Source organism: Pipistrellus hanaki, assembly GCF_964339955.1.
Source record: "Pipistrellus hanaki genome assembly, chromosome: 7".
In the NCBI taxonomy this organism is placed as follows: domain Eukaryota; kingdom Metazoa; phylum Chordata; class Mammalia; order Chiroptera; family Vespertilionidae; genus Pipistrellus; species Pipistrellus hanaki.
In genome coordinates, this window is record NC_140509.1 from 84,498,379 (window position 1) to 84,523,383 (window position 25,005).

General features: G+C 45.7%; 1 protein-coding gene across 4 annotated transcripts in view; it reads left to right on the forward strand.

The window, feature by feature from the left end:
- Positions 1-25,005, forward strand: part of ARID1B (AT-rich interaction domain 1B) — a 323,274-nt gene that overhangs the window by 221,485 nt on the left and 76,784 nt on the right. For all 4 annotated transcript variants that reach the window (XM_084889694.1, XM_084889695.1, XM_084889696.1 and 1 more), the window contains exon 5: positions 18,859-19,102. In XM_084889694.1, the coding sequence (XP_084745820.1) occupies positions 18,859-19,102 (244 nt within the window). The remainder of the gene's footprint in view (positions 1-18,858; positions 19,103-25,005) is intronic.

A 25,005-nucleotide genomic window follows, 5' to 3' on the forward strand; every position in this document is an offset into this window, starting at 1 on the left:
TGGCTGTCAGGATTGGATAAAAAGAGACAATAATAATAATAATAATAGCTTTCATTTTTGTTCTCTCACTATTTGCCAAGCACTGTTCCAAGCACGTTTTCTCAAATCGTTATAAACATAAATGTAACAGCACTTGTACCTGTTTATCAGTGAGGAAGGTGAGACACCAGAGAGGGATGTGAATAGGCCGAGTGCCTGGTAATTACAGAAATAAAAACGGGCCAATGTCAGACTGCATGTTCTGACCGCCAGTGCTGTCCTCTCCTCCCCGGTCGGTCATGGCTTCTGTGGTGCAGGAGGGTCCCTGCAGCTGTGGTTGGCGCTCTCCCCCGGAGGGGGGAGTGAGCCTGAGCGGGGTGCAGTTTGCTCCCACAGAAGCACGTGGTTCTGGGCTGCCCCTGCCCCTGCTTTCCACGCTGTGGGCTTAGCAGTGAAGCACAACCTCTGCTGTTGGCCGCATCTGTGTCAGCTTTCCTTGCTTTATTTCTCACCATCGTCATGGGTCTAGTCATTCATTCACCCAGAAACTGTTTAAACACATTCTGTGCATATTATGCCTGCTTGTATTTTCTTGTCTTCTGTCGCTTTCTCCCATTTTCTGTCTGCCTCTCCTCACCCTCTGGGTCAGCCTGTCTTTGTGTCCTACTGTGTGCCGTTGTGTTTTGCACGTGATCCTAAGTACAGCTGATTCAGTCCACATGCTTACCCCATATGTTGAAGACCTAAAACAGCCGCAGATAACTCAAAACTCCATGACACAAGCCCTCTCACAGATCACATGCACTGGGATCAGCCACCGGGGCCAGAACTGTGCTCGGTCACAGATGGTGCATGTCAGGGAGGGTCACCACAGTCCGTCTTCACAATCCGCTTCTCTTCTTTTCGCTCCTGTGAATCCTGCGGGCAGTCAGCAGACAGAATGAAAAAAATCTGATGCTCTATCTGCTTCGGTGATAAAATGCATCGAACATATTGCTGTTGGGATTCCCCCTCAGTTAACCAGGGCTCCCTTTGCTGGGTTGGAGGTGGGCATCCTGCCCAGATGGGGCTGCCAGGTAAGAGGACGTGGGTTCTCTCTGTGGCTGTGGAGTTCCATGTCCCCTGTGCGCCACTTTATAAGTCTAGGTTATGGCCTGCGTGTGGCCGCTGTGATTCCCCCTCAGGAGGTGGAGTGAGCACACTTGCACATCCACGAAGCTGGAGAACTAGAAATAGCATGTGTGACACGCCACAGGTTAGAAGTTAGAAAGGAATAGATGTGTTTTAAGTCACCACAGGACTGTTACTGTGTCCTGCTGCTGCCCACACTGGCCCTCTCTGCCACATGGTGCTTCTTCCTTTTATCTCTCACGAAGTTATGCTCCTCTTTGCTAAAGGGAACGAGCTATTTTGAGATGGTCATGTACCTAGATACGTAGTGTGGAACGGTAACTATTGGAAAATGCTCTAAATAGATAAAAGTGTGCATTCACACTTACATATACACATAAGCAAACTCACACATGCACTAACACACTCACACATGCACACCCTCACACACTCTGCCCTTTGAACTCTCGGTGAGGTAGCAGTACCAGTGCTGATGTGAATGAACATGCCTAGAAAAGTGCGTTCTCAGGCCATCTGTGTCCATACCACCTGCATATTTTCATACAAATAATGGAGCCTCGCTGGGCCTCAGTGTTGCATTCTGAAAACACAGGACGGAGGAAATGCTTGCCGTGGCTTTGTTGTAGTTCTGAAAATTCTGTACCATTCCTAACCATTCTCTGCATTTTTCTTCCAAGACCGTCAGACTTCACTCACCCACTCTTTTGTTTGCTCTTTATAATTTTTGTTTAGATATAATTGACTTGTTACATTAGTTTCAGATGCACAACATAATGATTTGACATTTGAATATATTGTGAAATGATCAGAACAATATCTATGTAGCACCCATCACCATCGATCATTACATAAACTCAGAGTAGATCCTATATCCACTCTGGCATACAGGGAAGTGTGAGCTGTAGTCACAATGCTGCACATTTCTTCCCCATGGCGTTCATTTTTGTGCGCTTCCCCTTGTTCTAATGTGTATCTCCTCGTACGTTTCTACCTGAAATACTAGGTGTGGGCCCAGTAACATCTGCTAAACAGCTCTAAAGATTGGGGAGAGATCATATGGTTAATACTAGCATGGGTTAGCTGCTGAAGTCTAATTACAGCTCATTGTGTTCTTTACATGCCATTCATGTCTGACGTGTATCTGATTCAGGAACCCCGTTTCTACTGTTTATTAATATTGGGAGAATAGTAAGTTCCTGAGGATTTTTTATGACCTAACATTGTCAACCATGCGCTACCTTTTTATGAAGCTCCTAATCAAGAAATGTAATAGATTATAAAACTGAAACTCATCTGGAAACAAAATGTTCATTTTCTTGATATAGGATGTCGATTAGGCCATTTGGTGCCTTGTTTATGTTCCATATACACTGAGTGGCCAGATGATGATGATCTCTGAACCCATAATCATCGGCCATTCAGTGTATATCCTATGTAATAAAAGGCTAATATGCAAATTGTCCCCTGGACCAGAAGTTTGAACAGCAGGCAGGCTGGCCAACCACCAATGTCCTCTGCCCCTGGCCAGGCTGGCTGGACCCACCTATGCATTAATTCATGCACAGGGTCTCTCATACACACACACTGAGTGGCCAAATTATTATGTGTTCAGAGATCATAATAATCTTTTAAAGATATGCTGTTTTGCTATACTTTAGAAAAAAGATAGAAGGAAATGTGCCAGTGTTAGAACTTAGTTAGTTCTTAATAATGGCATTATTCAGGATATTTATTTTCAATTTTGTTTTCTGATGTGTTTCCTTTTTGTTTAAAGAATATTGAATTCTATTACTTTAAAATATGCATTTTTTTTCTCATTTTTTAAAAGAAAATAGATGACATCATGAAATACGGTTTTCTTGTTGCTGAAGAGAGTTAGTAGTAAATAAAATCAAATGTATTATAATTTGATTAATTGTAAATTTTTTGTATTATATATTTTCCCCCTCTTAATTAATATCTCAATTTGAATAACTGGATACCGTATTTTCGGGCGTATAAGACAACCGGGCGTATAAGACGACCCCCTAATTTTACAGTTAAAACATAGGTTCAGGCCTATATTCGCTGTATAAGACTACCCCCCACTTCCGAGGCAACACCAGTTCTTTTTTTAATAGACCGCCTCTCTAACTCAGCCAATCCAAGCAGGCTTTTTATGCATGCAAATTATACATGTTCTGTACCCGAAGCTACACTGTGTTCTAGTAAAAGGCCTATGTTTTAACTAAAATTAGGGGGTCGTCTTATACGCCGGAAAATACGGTATTTGGTATTCTCTACTCTTCTTAGAATACAAAGATGTAAAATTGAGAAAGAATTGAGATTTGCATCTTATATTTTACATATTACAAAACTTGATCTTCTTTTCTACTGCGAGGCATTGATAGGAGCTCAGATATGTAGATCTGCCGTATGCAAAAGGGAATGTCCATCTACAAAGACCAGCAACACATTCCAGTCATTTAATTGCTAAAAGCCAACATGTCTTCCTGTCGTTAACAGATTTTGCATCTTTCTTTGCTCCTAGCTACAGTTCTTCAGTGAGATAGGTTAACACAGATGTCGTTCACAGTTGCAGTAATGACCGCACCGCTGTGCTTTCCTCGGTTTATAGCATGCCAGCATCGGTGTAGGCGCTCAGCTCCGTTTCCTGCAGATAGAAGTCTGCAGCGGGGACCGCGGTGATGAACAGAGCTCTGTGGATCCCAGTTGGGGTGCCAGGGCCAGGAGTTGAGGGACCGTTCCCGGAGATGGCAGGCTAAGCTCTGCTCTTCGCCCTGTTTCTGTCCTTCATATATTTATATGCTGGCTTGCTTATTTCTCACTTGTCGAGTGTTTTTCTCTGCTAGCTTAAGAACCATTTTATTTATGAGTATGTGCATGTTCAAGGAGGAACTCTCACACTTAAATGAACCTGTAAGGAGCCCACGGAAAAGCAAGTGCCTGCAGCGCTAATAATGAGAACTGACAAGGCAGCCCTGCTGGGTTTATTTATGACCTTCTGCCTTTGTTAGCTCCTGTAGAAATTCCTTTCTAACCATAACAATATTGTTGGAGTTTGGCACTGTACAGAGACATCCTGCCGAGCCCGAGGCCCACAAACTGGCACTCATTCAGCCCATAACAGATTGCTTTGCTGGTTGTAGTTTTACATTTCCCTTCGCTCTTATTTAATTCACAAGTGGTTTTCACCGATCTGTATATACATGCTTTTAAAATATATATTGCTTTTATTCCTAGAGCCAGAATTCATTTTTCCTTAATACAGTGTCTTATCTACTGTTAAGCAGCATTGGAAAATTCAGAAACGGACAATATACAGAAAGGCAAGGAGAGACAGGTGTATTCTATAGAGAGAGACAGGTGTGTGCTGTGAAGACAAAGCATGGCAGTCACACCACACTGTGCCAGCTGATGGACTGTTACTGCTCCTAAATGATCTCGGGGTCCTCATTCAGGAGTTAAAGGGAGCACATGGGGTGAATTTACTCGAGGATATCAGTCTATAATACCCTGGTCTATGAAGTCCTGTTTACTCTAGCTGGCTTGCTTTCTTCTACAATTTCCAATGAAACAGGAAGCTTATAAGTGTCAATTCACAAAGAGAATTATGTTAAAAACTAGAGGCCCGATGCATGAAATTCGTGCAGGAGTAGGCCCCACAGCCCCGGCTGCCTCAGCCCTCAAGGCCCCGCCCCCAGCCCACTGATTGTTCTGGAAGGTCGTTCCGGAAGGTCATTCTGCCATCCAGTCTAATCAGCATATTAGGATATGCTAATTTGTTACATAGGATGGTAATTTTCTTTGGCAGTAAAAGAAAATGGACAGTGTTAAACATGTAACTCTTAACCCAGCCCCGTGGCAGCAGGACTCCATGTGGAGGGTGCAGAGCAGAGGGGCATCGAAGCCTCGGGCAGCGGGGGGCAGTGTTGCCTCCTGACTGGTTTCAGTGGTGCAACGGCAGAGTGACTGTGTGTCAGAGTCTGTTTGCAGTGTTGGCAGGCACGTGCTTCTATTTCTTCTGAGAATCTGGGTTCAAGATGCCAGCTTCTGTGGGGAGGAAGCTCTGTAGGACCCATTGACCTGGAAGTGCCTACGTCTGCATTTGTTGAGAGTTCGTTGGTTTGAGAGGGTTGGGTTGTTGGGCTGGGGCCTGCTACATCAAAAGGCCATGCTATTAAAATCAATATTTATATGTTTGCTTTGTTCTACTTACATCAAATCTGAATTTTTAAAGTTTTCTCAGCCATTTTACTCAAGTATGTACAGACTTGCTAATGGAGACAATGAGGAAAATTTTATTAAAAATCTGAACCTGAGAAAATATGAAGACTATACGTATGAGCATCATTTTTTGTTGTGCACTTTGTCTTGTCATTTCATTACCATATGCTTTTGCATTGTTTTAACCTCATTTCTGAAAATACTAATAGAATTTCACACTACTACTATTAAGCTGTTTCCGATCTTTTGAATGGGCTTATTTTAAAGTTCACTGGTTGTTTGCCTTAGAGTGATAATAAATTAATACTGTTTAATAAGTAATACCGGTACTATGTGTTAAAGACTTAAAAATCTCCAGGAGTCCCTTGGTTTTATTTCCCTTACAAAAAAGCTTCAGCATTTATTAAAATAACTGCTCAAGTATAAAAAAAAGAAGGAAAAAGTCCTCCCAGATCCAGTCACCTTAAATAATCACTGTTAATATTTTATTGAGCATTAGTTGATACATCTTATGCATTAAAAACTACATGCATGTATTTTATGTGTACACATAAGTATATATGTTTATGTAATTTTATAGTATTTAACATAAATTTGATCATGGTGTTTGTTTGCTGTACTTGATTGTCACTCAATAATCATTTTAATAAAAATTACATTATTTCTAGTAATTATATATTTTTAAATACTAAATTGACATTTATGTGGTTTCTAATTTTTGTGCCATTGTAACATCTAGTGTTGTTTTGAATTTACCTACATGCTTTGTGACAATAAATGTCAGAATCATGATGGCTCATGTTATTACACTCGTTTTGTTCTCCCGGCCTCTTTGAGGCAGAGAGCGTGTGTGGGTGAGGAAATGGAGGCTGTGGGATGTTACTTCACGTGCCTCCTGCCTGGCAGGAGCTGATGGAGCGGGTTTGGACCAGGCTCCACCAGCTGGCTGCTGAAGGCCACGCCCTCTCTGGCAGGCAGGGGGCAGTGGTCACTCTGCATCCACAGAGGGGCTGTGCGCTCTGCCCAGGACACAGCTCTCTGGCAGATACGTGGTACAGAATGGACGGAGGTGGTCAGGCCACTGCTGTTTGCTCAGCTACCTTTAGGAGTCACACATTTTCTAGAAGTCATTTGCAAATTTTATAACACATACTGAAATGCATTTCACATTGTAAACAGTGTTAAAAAGACCAAACTATATGTCTGATATGTGTGTTTGTTTATATATGTTTGAATGCGTTTATATACATAGCAACTGTTTGCTGAACGCTTACTATATGCTTATACTTATTCATAAATACTTTTAGTCCTCACCATGGTAGAAGTAATATTTTCCCCATGTTTGGATAGTGAGTTTGAGGCTCAGTAAGGTTAAGGAACTTACCCAAGATTGGGGGAAGAAATGGAGCCATGACTTGATTTTCAGTGCTCTTACTCCAGAATTCATGCTTTTATCTGCTAAGTTGTTATAAACCTACATTACCGTAAATATTTAATGAGCACTTAGCTGGTGCCAGGCATCATGCCTAGTGCTTTACGTGCAGCAACTCATTTAATCCTCCAACAACACTGAGGTCCGTGATGCACCCGGCTGAGAGGGGAGGCCGCCAGGGCTCCTGTGCCCAGGCCTTGGAGCCAGGCACGGGGCTCCGTGGGAACCAGCTATGCGATTCCAGAGCCCGGGTTCTTAGCAGCCACCCAGCCCACCCCCCAGTGCAGCCAAGAACACTCTGAAGGGCCAATCCCAGGGTTAAAAAGCAAACTAACCTGGAACAAATGCTCTTTTAAAGCAGCTTCCTTAGAGGGGCGGGACACGGAGCTACAGGGATTTCAGACCAGCGTTTAAGTCCGATTTTATTTAGAAACTTGCGATTCACTGCGATAAGGAAGAATTAGACAGTGGGGTGGGCTTGCAAGTCAACTTACTTAGGTCCGTGTCCCCACCCTCAAACGTCTCAGAAGGCAACGGAAATGTGAATGTTAGCCCTCCACCTTGTGAAATCCTGCATCTGAATTTGCCTATGCTGTCTGTCTTCTTCATGTGGACTGAAACGGTCATCAGAGAACTCCTTATTCTTCTCCTGGGCCCAGGCAGGCTCTGGGCACCAGGATAGTCACTCACAAGTGTGAGTACACACTTGCGTGGCGCCCAGCTGGCTCTGCTGAACGGTGCGTGGCTGAGTGTGAAGCAGGCTGGACTCCAAGGCCTGATTCCAGCCCTCAGTGAGGCCGTGGTCATCGCTATTGGAAGTGTCTGTCTGGAACCTGGGAGAGGTGTATGAGCACCGCACTCGGAGAAGCAGTGTCTGAAGGATGGGTTATATGCTCTTAGGGAAAATTAGTGAAATCGTGCTCGAGGGTGAGCACTGAGGTGTTGGGTGCGTGACCAGCTGCCCCTCCACAAAGACGGAAACGGCTCACTTGGGACCCTCTTATCCAGGTTGTCTGGGAATCATAGCTGAAAACAAGAGCAGTGCGACTTTTTAAGGTCTGATGTGGGGGGAGTGTTAAATGTGCTGAACTTCATTTAAAAATATAAAATAAAAAGTATTTCATCTGTAATCATGTAAAAAAATCTCTATTCCCAACTTTTCTCTAAAGAATTCAAAATTTTAAAAACTATTTCTGTGAAAATATTAAAATTTTCAGCTTTTTGTATATTGTATATTGAACCCATAATATCTCTTCCTATTTTTAACATCATTTTAAACTACTAAAGAAATGAAAAAAACATGTCTGGTTTTGGGGGCAGTATTATAAAGAGAGATATGTGTTTAAGGAAGGAAATTACCGTATTTTCTGGCATATAAGACGACTTTTGAACCGAAAAAAAGTCAACCGAAAATCGGGGGTCGTCTTATACGCCGAGTATATCCCGAAAAATGTCTCGATATGCCGCTAAACAAATCTTCCAACTCGATCCCGGAAATTGTCTGGATATGCCGCTAAAAGAATTTTCCAACTCGATCCCGCACCAATCACTGCAAGGCTGCTCGGACAGCCTCTCTAACTCAGCCAATCCAAGCAGGCTTTTTATGCATGCAAATTGTACATGTTCTGTACCCGAAGCTGCACTGTGTTCTAGTAAAAAGCCTGCTCAGATTGGCCAGAGTCAGAGAGGCGGTCTATTATAACCTTTGAACCTTTGCTTGTTGTGATTGGCTCACCGTGGAACATACAGTTGCAGCACAGGAACGTTCTGTGTAGCCAAAGCTGCTGTATCAGGACACATACAGTGAGTTAAAAGGTACCGTAAAAGAACATTCTGTGTGTAGCTAAAGCTATAGTACTGTATAACCCCAGCCTAAAAGATTAGTGGGTGTACAACAAATGGCTGGTAGAAAAGAACCTATCATGGCTCCAGCAAGAAGAAGGAAATTTGAAGCCAGTTTCAAACTGAAAGTTGTAAACTTTGCCAAGGAACACAATAACTGTGCTGCGGCAAGACAATATGGAGTAACAGAAAAGATGGTCCGAGACTGGAAAGCAAATGAAGATGCATTAAAGAGTATGCCACGGAGTAAGTGTGCATTAAGAAGAGGCACCCCTTATTGGCCAGAACTCGAAAAGCATGTAGCAGACATGGTTCTTGAGCATCGTCAAAATGGTTATGTAGTGACACGAAACAAAATACGTATGTTTGCACTTCAGTGGGCCAAATCTAACCCAGATAACAGCAAAGGATTTAAGGCCACTGTATCCTGGAGTACTAGGTTCTTGGAAAGGCACAATCTGGTACTGAGGCAAAAGACCAAAATTGCACAAAAATTACCTGCAGATCCTGACGGCAAAGTACGTAAGTCTTTTCAATCAATATATAATACAACAGCGCAAGAAACATGGCTATGCATTAAGTCAGATAGGAAATATGGATGAAACTCCTATGAATTTCTATATGGTTGGAAATAAAACTGTTAATCCAAAAGGTGCAAAAACAGTGTTAATTAAAACAACAGGACATGAGAAGTCCAGTTTTACAGTGGTACTAGCATGTACAGCTGATGGTGCCAAACTAAGACCAATGATTATTTTTAAAAGAAAAACAATGCCGAAAATCAAGTTCCCTGTTGGAGTTTTTGTACATGTGAATGAAAAAGGATGGATGGATGAAGAAGGGGTAAAGCTATGGCTTGATAATGTATGGAGTAGGCAACCAGGTGGACTTCGTCAAGAACGTAGCCTACTGGTGTGGGATATGTTCAGGGCTCATTTAACTACTAGCACAAAGAACAGACTGGCAAAAATAAACAGATGCGGCAGTTATTCCTGGAGGATTGACATCATTGGTACAGCCACTGGATGTGTGCCTAAACAAGCCATTTAAAGATCGCATTAGAGAACAGTGGAACGAGTGGATGGTTAGCGGCGAAAAGTTATTCACAAAAGGAGGAAACATGCGTGCGCCACAATTGGATGTTTTGTGTGACTTTGTCATAAAAGCCTGGAATGATATTACTGAAGAAACAGTAATCAGGTCTTTCAAGAAGTGTGGCATATCAAATTCTTTGGACGGTATGGAGGATGACTTCTTGTGGCAAGATGAAGGGGAAGCCGAAGCTGAAGCCACACCATCTGATTTGGAATTTGATCCATATGATGACTGTCTTACAAATGTACCACAAGAGGTCATTGGTGAACTTATGATGTCAGAAGAAGAACATGATGAGGATTTTGAAGCATTTTAAGCTCACAATGCTCCTCTGCCTAGAAAAACCTCTTATCATCCCAGTCATCACAAACAAGCGTTTTCTGCAAATTCTTCATGTAATTTTCTTTCCAGATGATGCCATCATTGTTAATGTTCTCTTTTGGATTTCTTGTTTCTCCGTCAAGTTCATGGCATTGCCATTTGTGAAGAGACCTTCCATTTATCGTATCAATGTACGGTATATTACGGTATGTTCGAAAAATGTCACTCATTAAAAATTTAATTAAAAAAAGAACTGGTGTTGCCTCGGAAGTGGGGGGTAGTCTTATACAGCGAATATAGGCCTAACCCTATGTTTTAAGTGTAAAATTAGGGGGTCGTCTTACACGCCGGAAAATACGGTAGATTGGAATTGATGTGGCCTTAATATTTCTTTCATTGCTATTCTTTTCTATTTCAAACTTATTCTTTAAAATGAGCAGTTTCAAGTTTGTGTCTAATATATAACTTAGCACCAGGAAATAATACCATCTTCTATTTTAAAAGTGATGTTCTTCACAATTCCCTTATCATTTGCTTTACTCATTATATTGATTCATTGACAAAGTGAGCCCCCACGTTATGACTGAATCAAGATTTAATTGTCTTGCCACCCCGGATCAGCGGTGGCACCACGCTTCCACCCCTCTCACCTCCAGCTCTTCCACTACAGCAGAGCAGTCTCTGTGGTAACATTTTGTTATTGTGATTCTTTAACAGTGAGTTGTTTTGGGTGTTTTTCTTATCATTCTACTGTTAGCCACTTTCCAGTGCTAGCATAGTTGTTGCAATGTCATTGATAAAGTATTGTTGGAAATCTGTGTTCATAAACGGAGTGCAGGCAGTCCTTGACTTCCTCGTTAAAGAGCTTGTGAATGATTGTTCCAGCTAAGTCGCCAGAAAAATGGGGGAAAACAACTCTGCCTTTCTCACACAGAATTCCCTTTCTCTTCTGGTCGCTACTGTCCGGAGTTTCATTTAAACCCGATTCCAACAGGGCCTGCGAGTCTTCGTCAGTGTCCCCCAGAATCAGTAAAACGGGAGAACAGGTTTCCCTTCCTCTTCCTCACTCAGCCACTCCCGCCCAAAACTCTGCTTTCCTGCCTGTGTCCCCCCTTACACGCTGTTTGAGCCCCCTGCCCCCCAGCCTCTCCTCGTGGTTAACAGTGAAAATAGCTGGCGCTGATCCCTTTCCTTCCAGTTTCTCATTTCACTCTCACACAGCTCTTCTCAGCAGGCACTGTGTTTCCCGTTTCATAGAGGAGGAAGGAGAACTGGAAAGGTTAAGTGTGTCTCCCAAGGCCCGGTAATAAGCGGCAAAGCTGGCGACTGAATGTCAGTCGTCTTCCCCAGCATTCGCCCTGTGGCAGGTGCGACCAGTTCATTAAACTCCACATGAGACGCTGCGGTACAGGAATGTGACCTGGGGTTCACTGTGGGCTGGGTCCGGGAGAACTTGCCCCGGGGTTAAAAGCCAAGCCGGCCCTGAAGGGAAGAGGGCTTTGGGGAGTGAGTAGGGCAGAGGCTCCCTTCAGGTGAGACCAGGTGGCTCACGCTGGGGGTGCCCTGGTGGCTTGTGGGATGTCAGGAAGGTCATGAGGAACATGAACTTGCCCCTGCTCCCTTCTGACCCACAGTGGCACTCACTCTCACTGTCCATTGGGACTTCGCTGACTGCCGTACTCTGGACTTTTTGAATTTACACACCATGTTGATGTGATGCTGTCTTTGCCTTCTTTCCTCAGTGAATTACCTATTGCTGCATTGGGTTTTTTGTTTTCTTTCAATATTGTTTATGAGATTCATATTCATACTTTTAGTTCTAGCTCATTCACTTTCACTGCTGTATAGTATCCCATTTTCTGAATACATCTGCAGACACTTTATATTGCTGGAAAATTAGATTTCCTCCAGTGTTTTGCTATTACAGTACTGACACAGTGATTCTATGCCTTATATCTCTCCTTATGGACATGTGCCCAAGGGTAAACCTAGGAGTGGACTTTCTGGGCCATGGGTGAATGCATCTCAGCTTTATAAGATGCTTACAGATTATTGCTCAAAGTGGCCATACTAAATTTTTTCACCAGCTGTGTACATATGAAGTACATACCTTCTTCTCTCCAATATTTTATAATCATGAAATCTCAGTTGGAAGTATCGCTGTCATTTAGTGTTGACAAGAGTATCAACTAATCATCTTATAAAGGAACTTAAGTTGCACACAAAAAAATGCATGTAAGAGAAATAGTTGTCTGACTTTATAAATGTGAATGGAGACAGGACAGCTTTTCCTTGAAGAAGAATTCTAAAGTAGGAGAAGTGGAGTAGAAAAAATCAACATTTGAACAACAGTAATGCTACTGGCAAGACCAACAGATAAAACTAAAATTCAAGGACAAACAGGATACATACATGGATGGCTTTGTATATTTCCCCAAAATATTTACTAATTATTGGTGGTTTTAATGGATGGTTTTAATTTCCTCAAGCTCTTTGATAATCCCCCTCCAGGAAGTGGAGCTTATTCCCTCCCTTAGATGTGAGCTTGTGAGCGGGACTTGGTGACTCCTTTCTCATCAATGGAGTTGGAGCAGGGAAGAGAGTAGCTTGGTGACTGCTTTCTCGTGAATGGAGTAGGAGCAGGAACGAAGAGTAGCCTGGAGTGGAGAGTCCTGACAGGCATACCTTAACTAAGTGACCAAAGTCAACATCACCTGATAAATCATGTTGATGTCATACCCTGATGTGCTGCTTTGTAAGGAAAATTCACTTCTGTGCTGTTTTCCCCAAAATCTGTAAGCCTAGCCTAACCATGAGTACACACTAAGCAAACACAGATTGAAGGCCATTCAACAAAATACCTGACAAGTACGTGGAGGGAGGCTTGGAAATGTGTGAGAAATCGTTGCAGATTAGGGAGACGAAGGAGGCATGTGAATAAATGTGATGTGCAATCCTGGAACAGAAAAAAGACATGCCTGGAAACCGGTAAAATATGAATTATCTGCAGTTGCGTTAGTAGTATTGTGCAAATGTCAGTTTCATGTTTTTGATTGGTGTGCCATGAGTAGTTTGAAAATGTTCCCATATAGAAACTGTACTGTCTGCCACTTCTGTGTAATTCTAAGTCATTTCAAAACACAAAGTTTTTAAAAATCCAGTGAAGGATGTAGAACAAGTATGTTTATTTATACAGTTTAAGTGACTGGGGAAATGTCAAAATAACTAAGTTTCTGTCTGCAAATAAAACTTCCCTTTATTCCATGTAGACTCAGTACGGGATGAGTTGTGTGCTTTGCTGTTTTTTTCTTTATTTTTTAGGTTGCTAATTTATTGGCAGTTCCAATAGGTCTTACTGTTTTAAAGTATTTCATTGCTATGTACTGAAGAAATAAATGTCTCCTGAGGGTTCGTGCCTTTTTATTTTTAAGTTTTATTTGCAGAATTGCTATGTGCTAAGCATTGTATTTCTAAGGCAGACAGTCGTGTTTTTACCGCGAGGGATGCAGAAGGTGGTGCTCACTGCGTTTCTGTTATGAGGATTTATGATGCACTTTCGGCAATAAAAACTGTATCAGCAGACAGACGCGCAATCGCACTTATTTACACATCTTGTTAGTGTGTCAGTTTGCTTTCACAGCGCCTGGGTCACTCATACCTATCACTCCTTCCCCGGCATTGATGTTTGCAAAGCAGCACCTCGTGAACCAGCCCGCCTTCGCACCGTCGCTGGTTTCCCCTTCGTACCTGATGTCCTGGGAGTATAATCTGTATACTCTACACTGTATACTCCTCGTGAGTTTTCAGACACCGTGGTGCTATTTTAAGGGTAAAGTGCATATCTTTCCTCGTTTAGTCATTGATTCTCAAACACAACGGGAATGAGCAGGAGGAAGACCATGCAGACTCGGGGAAAAGCGGCCTAAAAGCACACCGCGATTTCACCTGGCCTCCATCCAGTTCGTTAGGCTCTTTTGTTGTCGTCCTTGTTCGCTTATTTGTTAAATTGTATATAATACTTAGAATACAAGAAGTATTCTGTGCTCATAAACACTTGAAGACATATTTGTTTTTTTCTTTTCTGTGTCTGACATTTCTTCTTCGGAGCCCGCTGCGGTGCTTCCTTCCCGGGAACAGCATTCCAGCTTCCCTGTGGGCTTCCGGTGGCCCCCGTCCCGACAGTGTAGGCTGCTCCTGCCCTCGGCATGCGGGGCCTTCCGCTGCGCCATAGAGCTGCCATTTCACCAGCAGCCTGCGATTCGTATTAATTAAGGTGATCAGACGGCCCACTTTTGGCGGGACAGTCCCAATTTTTAACAATTTGTCCCGCAGCCCGCGGCGTTTTAAAAAAGTCCCAATTTTTGGAAAGATTCTTTTAAATCTTTTGGACTTTTTTAAAACGCTGCGGGATGTGGGACAAATAGTTAAAAATCGGGACTGTCCCGCCAAAAGCGGGATGTCTGGTCACCTTACCCTCACACCATGTGGCACAGTTGCTGCCTAAAACCGTCCTGACCATGCTCGTCGTCATGGCCATTGTGGGGTGGGTGGGCCCAGCGTGTGGCCAGAGGGCATGTGATTTCCCGGTGAACCTTAGCCCCAAATTCCATACAACCAAGAGAAGACTATAAATACATGTTCTGACCAAAGTATGTTCAATTCAAGATGCGGACTGTGTGGAAGGGTCTGTGTGGTTCTCTGAGCCTACAACAGCCAGGCAGGTAACAGCGGGCGGGCGGAGAACCCCGGGCGGAGAACCCCGGGCAGAATTCAGAGCAGAATAAGGTAGGGTCCCCCTGAGGCCCGCCAGTGGAAAAACATTGATGCATATTTCATACTCACGTTGTTTACCGGGCTAAGTTTAGAACGCAGCACATTTCCTACGGGGAGGTTTAACCGGGGACCTTGGAGGCTAGCTTTTAATTTCGGGTGCTGGTTTTTAAAAATCAAAGGAAGTATAGCCGTTTTTGCTTAAGAGAGTAAGCTTCACTCTGAATTCTTCTTCTGTGAAGTATCACGTTAGCTGGTCAGCCTATAAATGCCCTCCTAACATGAGTTCAGACTGGACTGTTTGCCGGAGAAAGAATGGGAGTGAATCAGATGGGAGCATCTCCCCAAATAGTGGTTCCTGACCACCTCTCTTCCAGTGAATATCTACTCAGTACTTGTCCTTGTGTTAGCCCTGGCTTTGGATATGAGATTGTCATTTGTGGAGCTTATGAATATTTTTATGGAGCTTATGACTGCTTTTATTTTATTGTTTGCTTATCACTGTTTTAAATTAACATCAAACATTCTTTTTCCACTTAACCTCATACATCTTAAGGCTATGCCTTGCACATATTGTCAAATGTGACAAAGCGTTAAATATTTGTTATTTGCACATGTTTGAATAGAAAGTAGGATATATAAAGCATCTTGGAAAGATGTTTAAGTCTAAAAATTGGTGTTTCAAAAGATTTTCCTCGTAAATTCTGTTTTTCTGTGCCTTTGCAATTTTTTAGTTCATTGAGACAGGAAGTCAAAGCTTTTAAGTCATTTGCTGTCTAGACCAGTGAGAGCAGCAGGGACTTCTGGGTGTGTGTTGAAATACACCATTTATCACACAGAGGTGTGTGCCGAAAGAAGCCTGTAGGCATCATGCAAGTTAAGCAGTCATCCTGAATTTTTTTCCTTTTGTGTATACGTGTCAGTCAAATTGTTGGCTCAGTTCTGATATCGATTTCAGGGTGTATTTGTGTCTCATGTGCAAATGATAGCTCTGAAATAAGGTTGGGGTATGAAGTGGTTTCATAGTGTGTTTCTAGAGAACTGAGTATCTAATGAGACTGGATGCTTGGCCTCCAGGATGGTAATTGGAAACAGAGGGTTGAGAATTCATTGCTAAATTTTAATAGCAAAGTCAGTAGTTTTCAGTAGAGCATTTGTGGTAAATATTTAGAAATGTTTACACGTGCTGGCTTACTGGTGTAGTGTTTGCAGCTGTAGTTTCTATAAAGCGTGACATTCAGCAATGACAGTCAGCTCTGTCCTCTTCAACACCACACCTCCCACATCACCGCCTTTCAGAAAGGTGGGTCTAGTTGGAGAGAGAAAAAGGAAACTATGTGCCTAGATGTCATACTTAGTATTCTAAGAAGGAGAAGAGATACCATTTCTGCTTCTGAAAATGAATGAGAGACTTCTCTAAAGACCATTGGGCTGGCGTTTTAACGTGGGCCTTGGCCCCACGGGAAGTCACCAGAGAAACCATTAACTGCATCCTATTAAAACCCTTACCAAGAGACCTGCGTGGTCCCATTGATTGAAATATCCCGGCTCCGAATGCAGTGTTTACCCGCCGCTCTCCCGGGCCCTCTGAGCAGATGCCACGTGTGCACAGCCTGGCAGTGCTCTCCCAGATGATGCCACAGCGCGGAGTGTTTGAAGTCGACGTGCTTTTTTAAAAGCCCACTCATTTAATTAAGCAAGGGAGTGGAATTTCCTTATTCCCAGCTCTTTAGGATAGGCAGGCATTCCCAGCAGCGACTGATTTTATACTTGAATAAACTAACTTATTAGCTAAATCAAATAACATCAAAACCAAAGATGTCTTTCACGGTAGTAAGTGGTAATGTATAAATGTTAATTTTTAGGGATGAGCATATACAATCTATATACTTAATATTGTATGTCTATTTTACTTATAGGAAGATCTTTAAAAATTCTTCTTGGTGGCATGTGCCCATGTACATTCCTGTGTCCCTGCCGTACACGCCCTGCCCCACCGCATTGAATCAGGAACATACATGTTTGTGCTCTTTTAATTCGTAGGTGTCTCCCTGGTCAGAGTCTGGTAGGATTGCTATTGCTCCTAGGGGCATTTCATTCTAAGCACAGTGAGATCTCTCGTACTTGGCACTTGGGTTAGAATGACATTTTACATGGGCAGGGTGGAGGGATGATGGTTACAGAGAAAAGACTTTGCAGAAAACTTTCATTTAAATTAAATTTTAAAGTAAAACAACCTTTTTTTAAGGCACAGATTTTCTAAAAAAATAAATGAACCATTAGTAGTAGGAATTGTACCATTTTTGGTGTGGTGAAAGGCATTTGTATTCCGAGTGACTTCAGATATTAAAAACCCAATTTTGCCGAATTAAATTGTCATGGCCAAATACTGAATTGACTGTGCATGAGCCCAGGAAGTCTGTGCTTCCCCATCACTCCTTGTGAAGAGGAAGGATGTAAGGAATGCAAGGGTTTGGGCTCCAGTCCCCAGAAGAGTCCTCCCTGCAGTCACCTGACCTGCCAGCTGCCCCGCAGGATAAATGGGAGCAGTGCGCCTTGAAGGTGCCCTGGTCAGGTGCGGGTGGTGGGTCTGTGCTGTTGGGTGCAGGCCTCGCAGGTCTGCTGGTCCTCACAAAGGAGGAATGGAGCAGTGCCCTGCTGACTCGATTGTCCTCCGCAGGAGTGTTAGTCACACAGCTTCTTTGTGAACGAGGCTGGAAGTCTGAACCGCTGTTGAACTTCTTTTATTCACGTGTTGTAAGACAGCTACACATACATATGGAAACCCTGATGTCTGCAGGGCGGGAGCGCTTCTCCATAATTTACATGGAAAAGTTACCGTTATGGTGTGTAACGGTAATATAGATTCTATCTCTTTACTGCTCCTCTGTTGCTCGGAGTCTAGTGAGCTCTGAAATCCTGATGACACGGAGCACTGAGAAGCCCGCTTTTATGCTCCCCCGGCATTCCTCTCGGCCTGGTGAGCAGCAGCGGTGCCTCCGTGCCTCTGTGCCTCAGTGGCGCTCTCAGCGCCACCCAAGCTGCTTTCTCAGCCACAACTCGGGTTTGTAAGGGAGGACAAGAAGGAATGTATAGGTCGTGCAGAGAATTTTAAAAATTTCTAAGTAACAATTGGTGTGTGTGTGTGTGTGTGTGTGTGTTTATGAAGAAAGATTTGCATAAATTACTTCAGTATTTTTAATTGAATCTAATGATTTTTTAAAGTTAATTCTTTTCTATGTTTAATTCCATATGTAGTGTACTAAAAGAGAATGGTTTTATATCCAGTTATGGACCCATTCTTTTCCTCTAAAAGAGCACAGAAAGCGTATTTCCTCTCCGATGCTTTTGTCTGATTGAACCTTCGTTCCTCACTGGTGCGCCCTGGGCACTGGAGGCGCATCTCTGCGTGGGCCCCTGGCCTGTGATGCCTTCGGAGAGATTCCCTCTGGCCCACCAGCGCTTACCCAGGAGACGGGGTGGGCTCAGTCCCACCTTGGGGATGCTCTGGCCCTGTCACTGCACGCCGGGCCAGAATCACCCTCCTCCCTGAGGCGAGGCCCGCGGGGTGGCTGTGCTGGAACCAGGCTCTGCCTGGGCCCACCCGGGCCGGACGGAGGAGACGCCGCTTGCAGGCCATGCTGTGTCACTGCTCGCCCCGTGGCCTGAGAGCAGCCACAGGCACAGGCACGGCGTGGCCGTGCGCCACTGACACGGATGGACAGACATTGGAATTTCTGATACTTCCCGTATGTCACCAAATAGCACTCTTGATTTTTTCTTTTGAGTCATTTAAAAATGTTTGGCCCAGCTGACAGCTTAAAGCAGCGCTTGTAGGATGGTTTTATGGAGTACAACTGTACTCACTTCCTAGGATAGATCAGGTCTTAGGGTTCAACTTACGAGTCAAGTTTCCTAGCAACAAGTGGCCATGCTCCGGATTTGGGGTGTTACCTGGGAAGCTCATTGCTGAGGGTGTGGTTCGGGTTTCCAAATGGTTTGGCCAGGAGGTGGTCCGAACAGGTTCCTCTATAAATCCACGCTGTGTCTTCCTTCCGCAGGACCTGTCGGGCTCCATCGACGACCTCCCCACGGGAACGGAAGCCACGCTGAGCTCCGCGGTCAGTGCTTCGGGCTCCACGAGCAGCCAAGGGGACCAGAGCAACCCGGCCCAGTCGCCTTTCTCCCCGCACGCATCCCCCCACCTCTCCGGCATCCCCGGGGGCCCGTCGCCGTCTCCGGTGGGCTCGCCTGTAGGAAGCAACCAGTCACGGTCAGGCCCCATCTCTCCTGCAAGTATTCCAGGTATTCCCTCCGAAACCCTCCTGCTTTCCTCCGAAGGAAAGGGCAGCGTGCACCCCGTCCCCTGTGGGCTTTGTTTTGTTTTGTTGCTGTTTAAAAAGCCAGTGATGGGACCACGTGTGAGGAGCGTAACTTTGTGAATTATCACAAAGCGTTGGAGAGTCCCAGTTCCTGAAAGTATTCAGCTAATGAGTACAACACCCGCTTAATAAAGTCACCGATAGCTTCCCTTCACACACTGGCCTACACTATGCCCGGAAATTGCTTATTTTCTCTTAGCATATGTTTAGTAATGATTCTGTTAAATAAGATCTCTGTTGATAAGTGCCACTAAGGGTGAGATTATTGATGAGTATTGGCCTTAGTTTATAGGGTTCTCTTTAACTTATACTGTGGCAGTTATTTTCTAAAATAGATTTAGTGTTCATACTTATCAGTGTCCTAATTTGCCAGCATTCGCTGAACGCCTTGTTACTGACACAAACATCACCTTCTAACTTTGGCATTAGACTAGACGTTTGTGTTCCAGTGAACTAACTCCTGGTTCAGCTATTTCAGTGGTCTTACTAGTTATCTATCTGCTGCTTCCTGTATTGTGTGCTCGGGATTATTTATTTGTTTGTCATTTGCCTCATCCTCATCCTTCTTTCTTCGATTGAACTTCATTCATTCAGATCCACCAAGCAGTAAGCTTTTCTTTATCAGCAAAGTCGATGCCGTTTTTTCTGTGTAAATGCTGGTGACATGTAGACGGCTGCCAGAAAGCACTTTTTACTAACCTACCAGAATTGGTATTGGACTGCTGATAAATTCTCTGACAGTTTGTTATCTTAAAAGTATGGCTGGTAGTTTTTACCCCTTTTTACCATTTTATACCTTTTTTATGAATTATTATTTTTTAATCCTCACCCAAGAATATATTTTATTGATTTTAGAGGGGAGGGGGGGGGTAAAGGGAAGAGAAAGAGAGAGAGAGAGAGAGAGAGATATCGAGGTGAAAAAGAAAAATCAATCGGTTGCTTCCTATACGTGCCCTGACCAGAATGGAACGAGCAGCCTTATGATGGTTGACGTCAACCTTACAGGATGACCCTCCAACCAATTGAGCCACCCAGCCAAGGGTACACCTTTTTTTTTTTTTTTTAATCTTTATTATGGGATGTTTTATGTGTGTATGAACATATATATACACATATGTTACATATTCTGATTGCTCTCTCAGAATTCTCAGAATTTTGGTATTGAGATGGTTTTTGAGGAATCACCTACCTAAACATTGGAAAGTTCTATGTAAAATACGGTATTTGTCAAAACAGGAACTGACTTCTCCTTTTTGAATTGGGTAAAGGACTTTTCCTAACCCTAAATGAAGACATTTCTGAGGTGTAAAGACATTACAGTTTTCACTTAAAATCCCTGACATGGGTAGTTCACTGTCTGATAGTCTTTATCCGTAGGTTTATCATTCCAGACGGGGACTTTGAAACTTTCCCTGCTTGGGTTTTGATGCGCTGCAGAACGCTCCCCGCCAGGAGAACTCTCTGGGCCGTGTGCTGCTACATGTGGAGGGGTGGCTCAGCGGGGAGCGGCGGAGGTGTGCGGTGTGCAGGTACAGGCTGGGCGGTGAGACGAAGCTGCTGCTCATCACCGCAGGCAGGACCCACCGAGCTCCTTCTCCCGCTAACTTCGTGGGAAAGCGGGTTTTCAACAGAGAGCATCCGGCCTCCTTGGATATGTTTGAAGTGTACAGTTTGTATTTTAAACTTGTGTCAGGAAGCTAACTGCCCAGAGCTTACACTGTCATTTGCTCCCAAGTCTGTACCAATGAAATAAAAGTGTCAGGGAGGCCCTGGCTGGTTTGGCTTAGTGCCATGGTTGGCAAACTGCGGCTCCTGAGCCACATGCAGCTCTTTGACCCCTTGAGTGTGGCTCTCCCACAGCCGAGTCTGAAATGGGCGAGTCTGTTTTGAAGAAGTGGCATTAGAAGAAGTTTAAGTTTTAAAAATTTGGCTCTCCAAAGAAATGGCAATCATTATACTGTTGATATTTGGCTCTGTTGATTAATGAGTTTGCCGTCCACTGGCTCAGTGGCTAGAGCAGCAGCCTGGGGACTGAAGGGTCCCGGGTTTGATTCTGGTCAGGGCACATGCCCAGGTTTCCGGCTCGATCCCCGATGGGGGGTGGGGTGCAGGAGGCAGCCAATCGATGCTTCTCTCTCATCACTGATGTTTCTATTTCTCTCTCCCTCTCCCTTCGTCTCTGAAATCAATAAAAATATATTTAAAAAACAGAAGGTCAGGGAGCAGGCACCAGGCCAGATGTGCACATGCTGCCTCAGGAACATCTGTCTGGAATTTCCCTCCGTTTCCCTGTGTGCAGCCTTTGCTTCTTTCCTCCCCCTCCTTCCTCTCCTTCCCAGACCTAACTCGTGTTTTCTGACCTTGCTTCTCTCCATTACCTCCCACCATAGTGCCGCTGCCTCTCCGTGTGCCACAGATTGCTCTCAGCCATGTCGCCATGCAGTCGTTGTTAGGGCGGCAGCTGCTGTGTGGCTGATGGCTGGGCCAGGGACAGCCAGGGTGTGCGGGGGTGCTTCCTCGCGCTGCTTTCCCAGGGCTTGCTGAGAAGCGATCGTTCTCCGCCATCTCTGCCCGGTAATGAGATTGACAGCTAATGAGAAGGATCCCAGGCGAGAGAAACAGCCAGGACAGCGTCCCAAACGGCTGAGTCTGTTTCTTGCCGTTAAACCGTCCCTCCACCCGCTGCAAATGTGCCCTCCGATCGTGCTGCCGCGCACACCGAGTGCCACGGGAGCACGCTGTGACACTGGCACCGGCGCCTGGCAGGTCCCTCGCCCAGCAGGCTTTCCTTCCTGCCTTTCAGGGCAGGACGGAGGCCGTGCGGATGTCTCCTTTGTCTGCACACAGCCAGCTCCGCACCACGCTCTGTAGTCAGAGAGGGCCACAGCCCTGGTGTCTAGTGTAAACAAGCATCTGAGAACACCCCCTCTACCCCTCCCCCCCCCGGCCGTTACCCGTTTTCCTCTTTTCACTTACTGTCTTCATCTCTCCCTCCTTTATGCCAGTGTATTTACATTTAGAGAAAGATATGAATGACTCTCTTTCTGGTTGGTAATGTGCACGTAGATACAAACACATGTAAACCAAGCAAGTCCAAACCCGATGCTGTTGGTTCTGAAATGCATGATGGTAACCTTTTCCCTTCTAACCAAGTGCCCCTCGCACTGTGCTGTGCGGTCCTGGCTGGTCCTCCAGGGCGGCCTGCGGTGCAGGAGAAACCGTTGGGGCGGGACTGTCGCGTGGGGCTCCGGGGCCTGGTGGCCCTCACACCGCGGACGCCGAGGCAGCCCGCGTGGCGGGATTGACCGCGTGTCCATGCCCCGGGTCTTCTGCCAGGCCAGCCCTCCAGTTCACCAACAAAGCGAAACGTAATAAGCCGAAGTGGGTTTTGTTTTTGTTTTATTGGCCAAAGGCTTGTGTCAGCTTTTCCTCGTGTGCTGTCAGCAGCCAGCGTGTGGGAACAGTAAGAAGGGGAACATGAGGGGGGCTCACTGTCCCGGGCCGGTGAGCATTGCCGCCTGTGAAACCTCAGTGTTTAACTGCCGAGGCCAGGCCGTCCCGGGCCGTCAGGTGCGGGGGCGCTAACGGGTCCCGAACAGTTTCCTCTTTATTTCAGCGTTTGTGCCAGTCCAGGTGTCGGTGGCGCTGAGGGCAGAATGCTGAGGGCAGGAGCTGCCTGTGCCAGTGACAGTTCTGCACAAAGACAGAGAGTCACGTGTTGGCAGCAGCGCCACGACGGCAGACATTGCTCTCCTGGTTATGCTTTTCTTGCCCAGCCTGGCGTTCATGATGAGAGGACTCCGCAGTGACAGCATCTCCTCCCCCGCAGACAAAAGTGAAGTCCGGGAAGAAAGCGCCCCTTTTTAAGTTCTGTGTGCTCTGCTGTCTGAGGCCTTGTCTCCCCTCCCCCTCCCAGACTGGCCGAGGCTCAGGAGCTGAGAGCCGAGGCGAGAGAGGTGAGGGCCTGATGGTGTTCTGTCCATCCTCCTCCTCAGGAGCCTGCCTCCCCTCCCTGTCCCGGCAGCTGCAGCGTGTCCTCCCCACCCGCAGGGCCTGGGGCTCGGGCCCCTCGTTATGCAGACTCGTCCCTGGCTGTTGTCCCAAAGGAGCACAGGTCTGAGTGCCCATGGAAACAGCTCTGCCGGAGGTGGTCACCCTCAGGGGCCCCAGCCACTCCATGCTGAGCCGGACTCTGAGCTTTGTCTGGTCAGTCCTGGGTGAGCAGGCCTCCTCACCCACCAGCCCCCAGGAAGTCCCGCCCCCAGGGACATCTCGGACCCCAAAGAGTGGGTCCAAAGAGGCGGCCCCTGTGAGGTGCCATATGGGCAGCCGCTCTCGGGGCTCCTCCGGGCGCATTGGGAACACTGCGTGGTGCTCCCCAGCCTCCCGCTCAGCAGCCAAGAGCCCAGTTGAGTCGGTGGGAGCTGCTGTAACTGCACACAAACAACAGAAATTTGGTCAGACAAGGATTGCCATGCGATTTGACATTCAGACAAGCAGGTTCTGGAAGGACGTTATGATGGGAAAGAGAAAAATGAATTACAGCTTGGCGCTAGTCACAGGCTGGAGTGAGCAGGAAGGGGTTAGAGGAAATGACGGTTCCTGGCCTCATTTGTCAAGATGAGCGCCTATGAGATGAGCACCGGAGGGCGCAAACCAGGGTTCCGCTCCGTGCATCTGTCCTCCGGACATTTTGAACTCGTAGGGATCGAGCCCAACCCATCCTGCATAACTAAATTTTCCACTTTTAATTTGTCGTTGCTTAATCAGATTCACGGTAAAATGACGAGGTTATTTCTCTATGTAAGTGCTTCTGGCCCGGTTTCCGGCCGCGATAACATCAGTGGATCTGAAGTGGCTTTGCCCATAAAGACACCTTTTTTACCAGAAAGCCCGCAGTCCCCTCTCTGATAACCTCACTTCAAAACATTCATCAAGGGCTCTTCCTTGGCTTCTCTCGAAGTAGAAATCCTGCAACAGCTTGTTGTAAGGAAGATGCATGCTGCTTACTGGCAAGCTGAGCAGGAAAAAACTCTCAAACACAAAATGCCATTGATACATCCGTGTTTTAATCCAGGCAGCCCAGAAAACATCCATTCAGCAGTTCCACCAGCCAGAGTGCTTCCGCCAGGGTTTTTCTTCCCTTGCACGGTAAAATATTTGTGTGTGACAGAAACAGGAATTGCAGATCTTTCCAATGGTGCCTAGCAGCACTTACGAGAGCCACGGTGTATGTGGTCTTTTAGGGCTATGCACTGCGGCTCTGTATGGTTTCCTTACCCGTTATTGGTGCCTCCCCTGGAGTTCCGGCCAGGATCCTGGGTGTAGGAACTCCTGTGGCCGGGGGTGTTCTGGGGTTCCTGCGGGCAGGTCCCTGCGTGGGAAGCAGCTGCTCTTCCCTTCGCCGGGGCCGGGCCAGGCCAGGTCTCTCGGCGCTGGGGGGTGAGCATTTCTTCCGCTTTTCAGCAGCAGAAATCTTTTCGGTTCTTCCTCTTGAACATGAAGCCCCTCCTGCTTCTCCTTCCCCCACGTTCAGAAACCAGAGATGGTTGGGATTTTCTTCTAGTGGCCATCCCCAGTGGTTTTGCTACTCTTAGTTGAAACTGGGCTATGCAGACCAGTGTACACCCTCTCATTTCATTCCCTGTATTCGGTCCTTTGCCCGGACGTACAGGGTCTGTGTCACCAGGGCTGCGTTCTGTGCCTTACAAGACGAGCAGTGGCTGGTGTGGTTCTTGGTCACCCCAGCAGACCACGCCCACTCCCCCTTTTTTCTCCTCTGCTGTGCCCTGAAGAAGCATTTCCATGCCCTGCTTACTGTGTGTC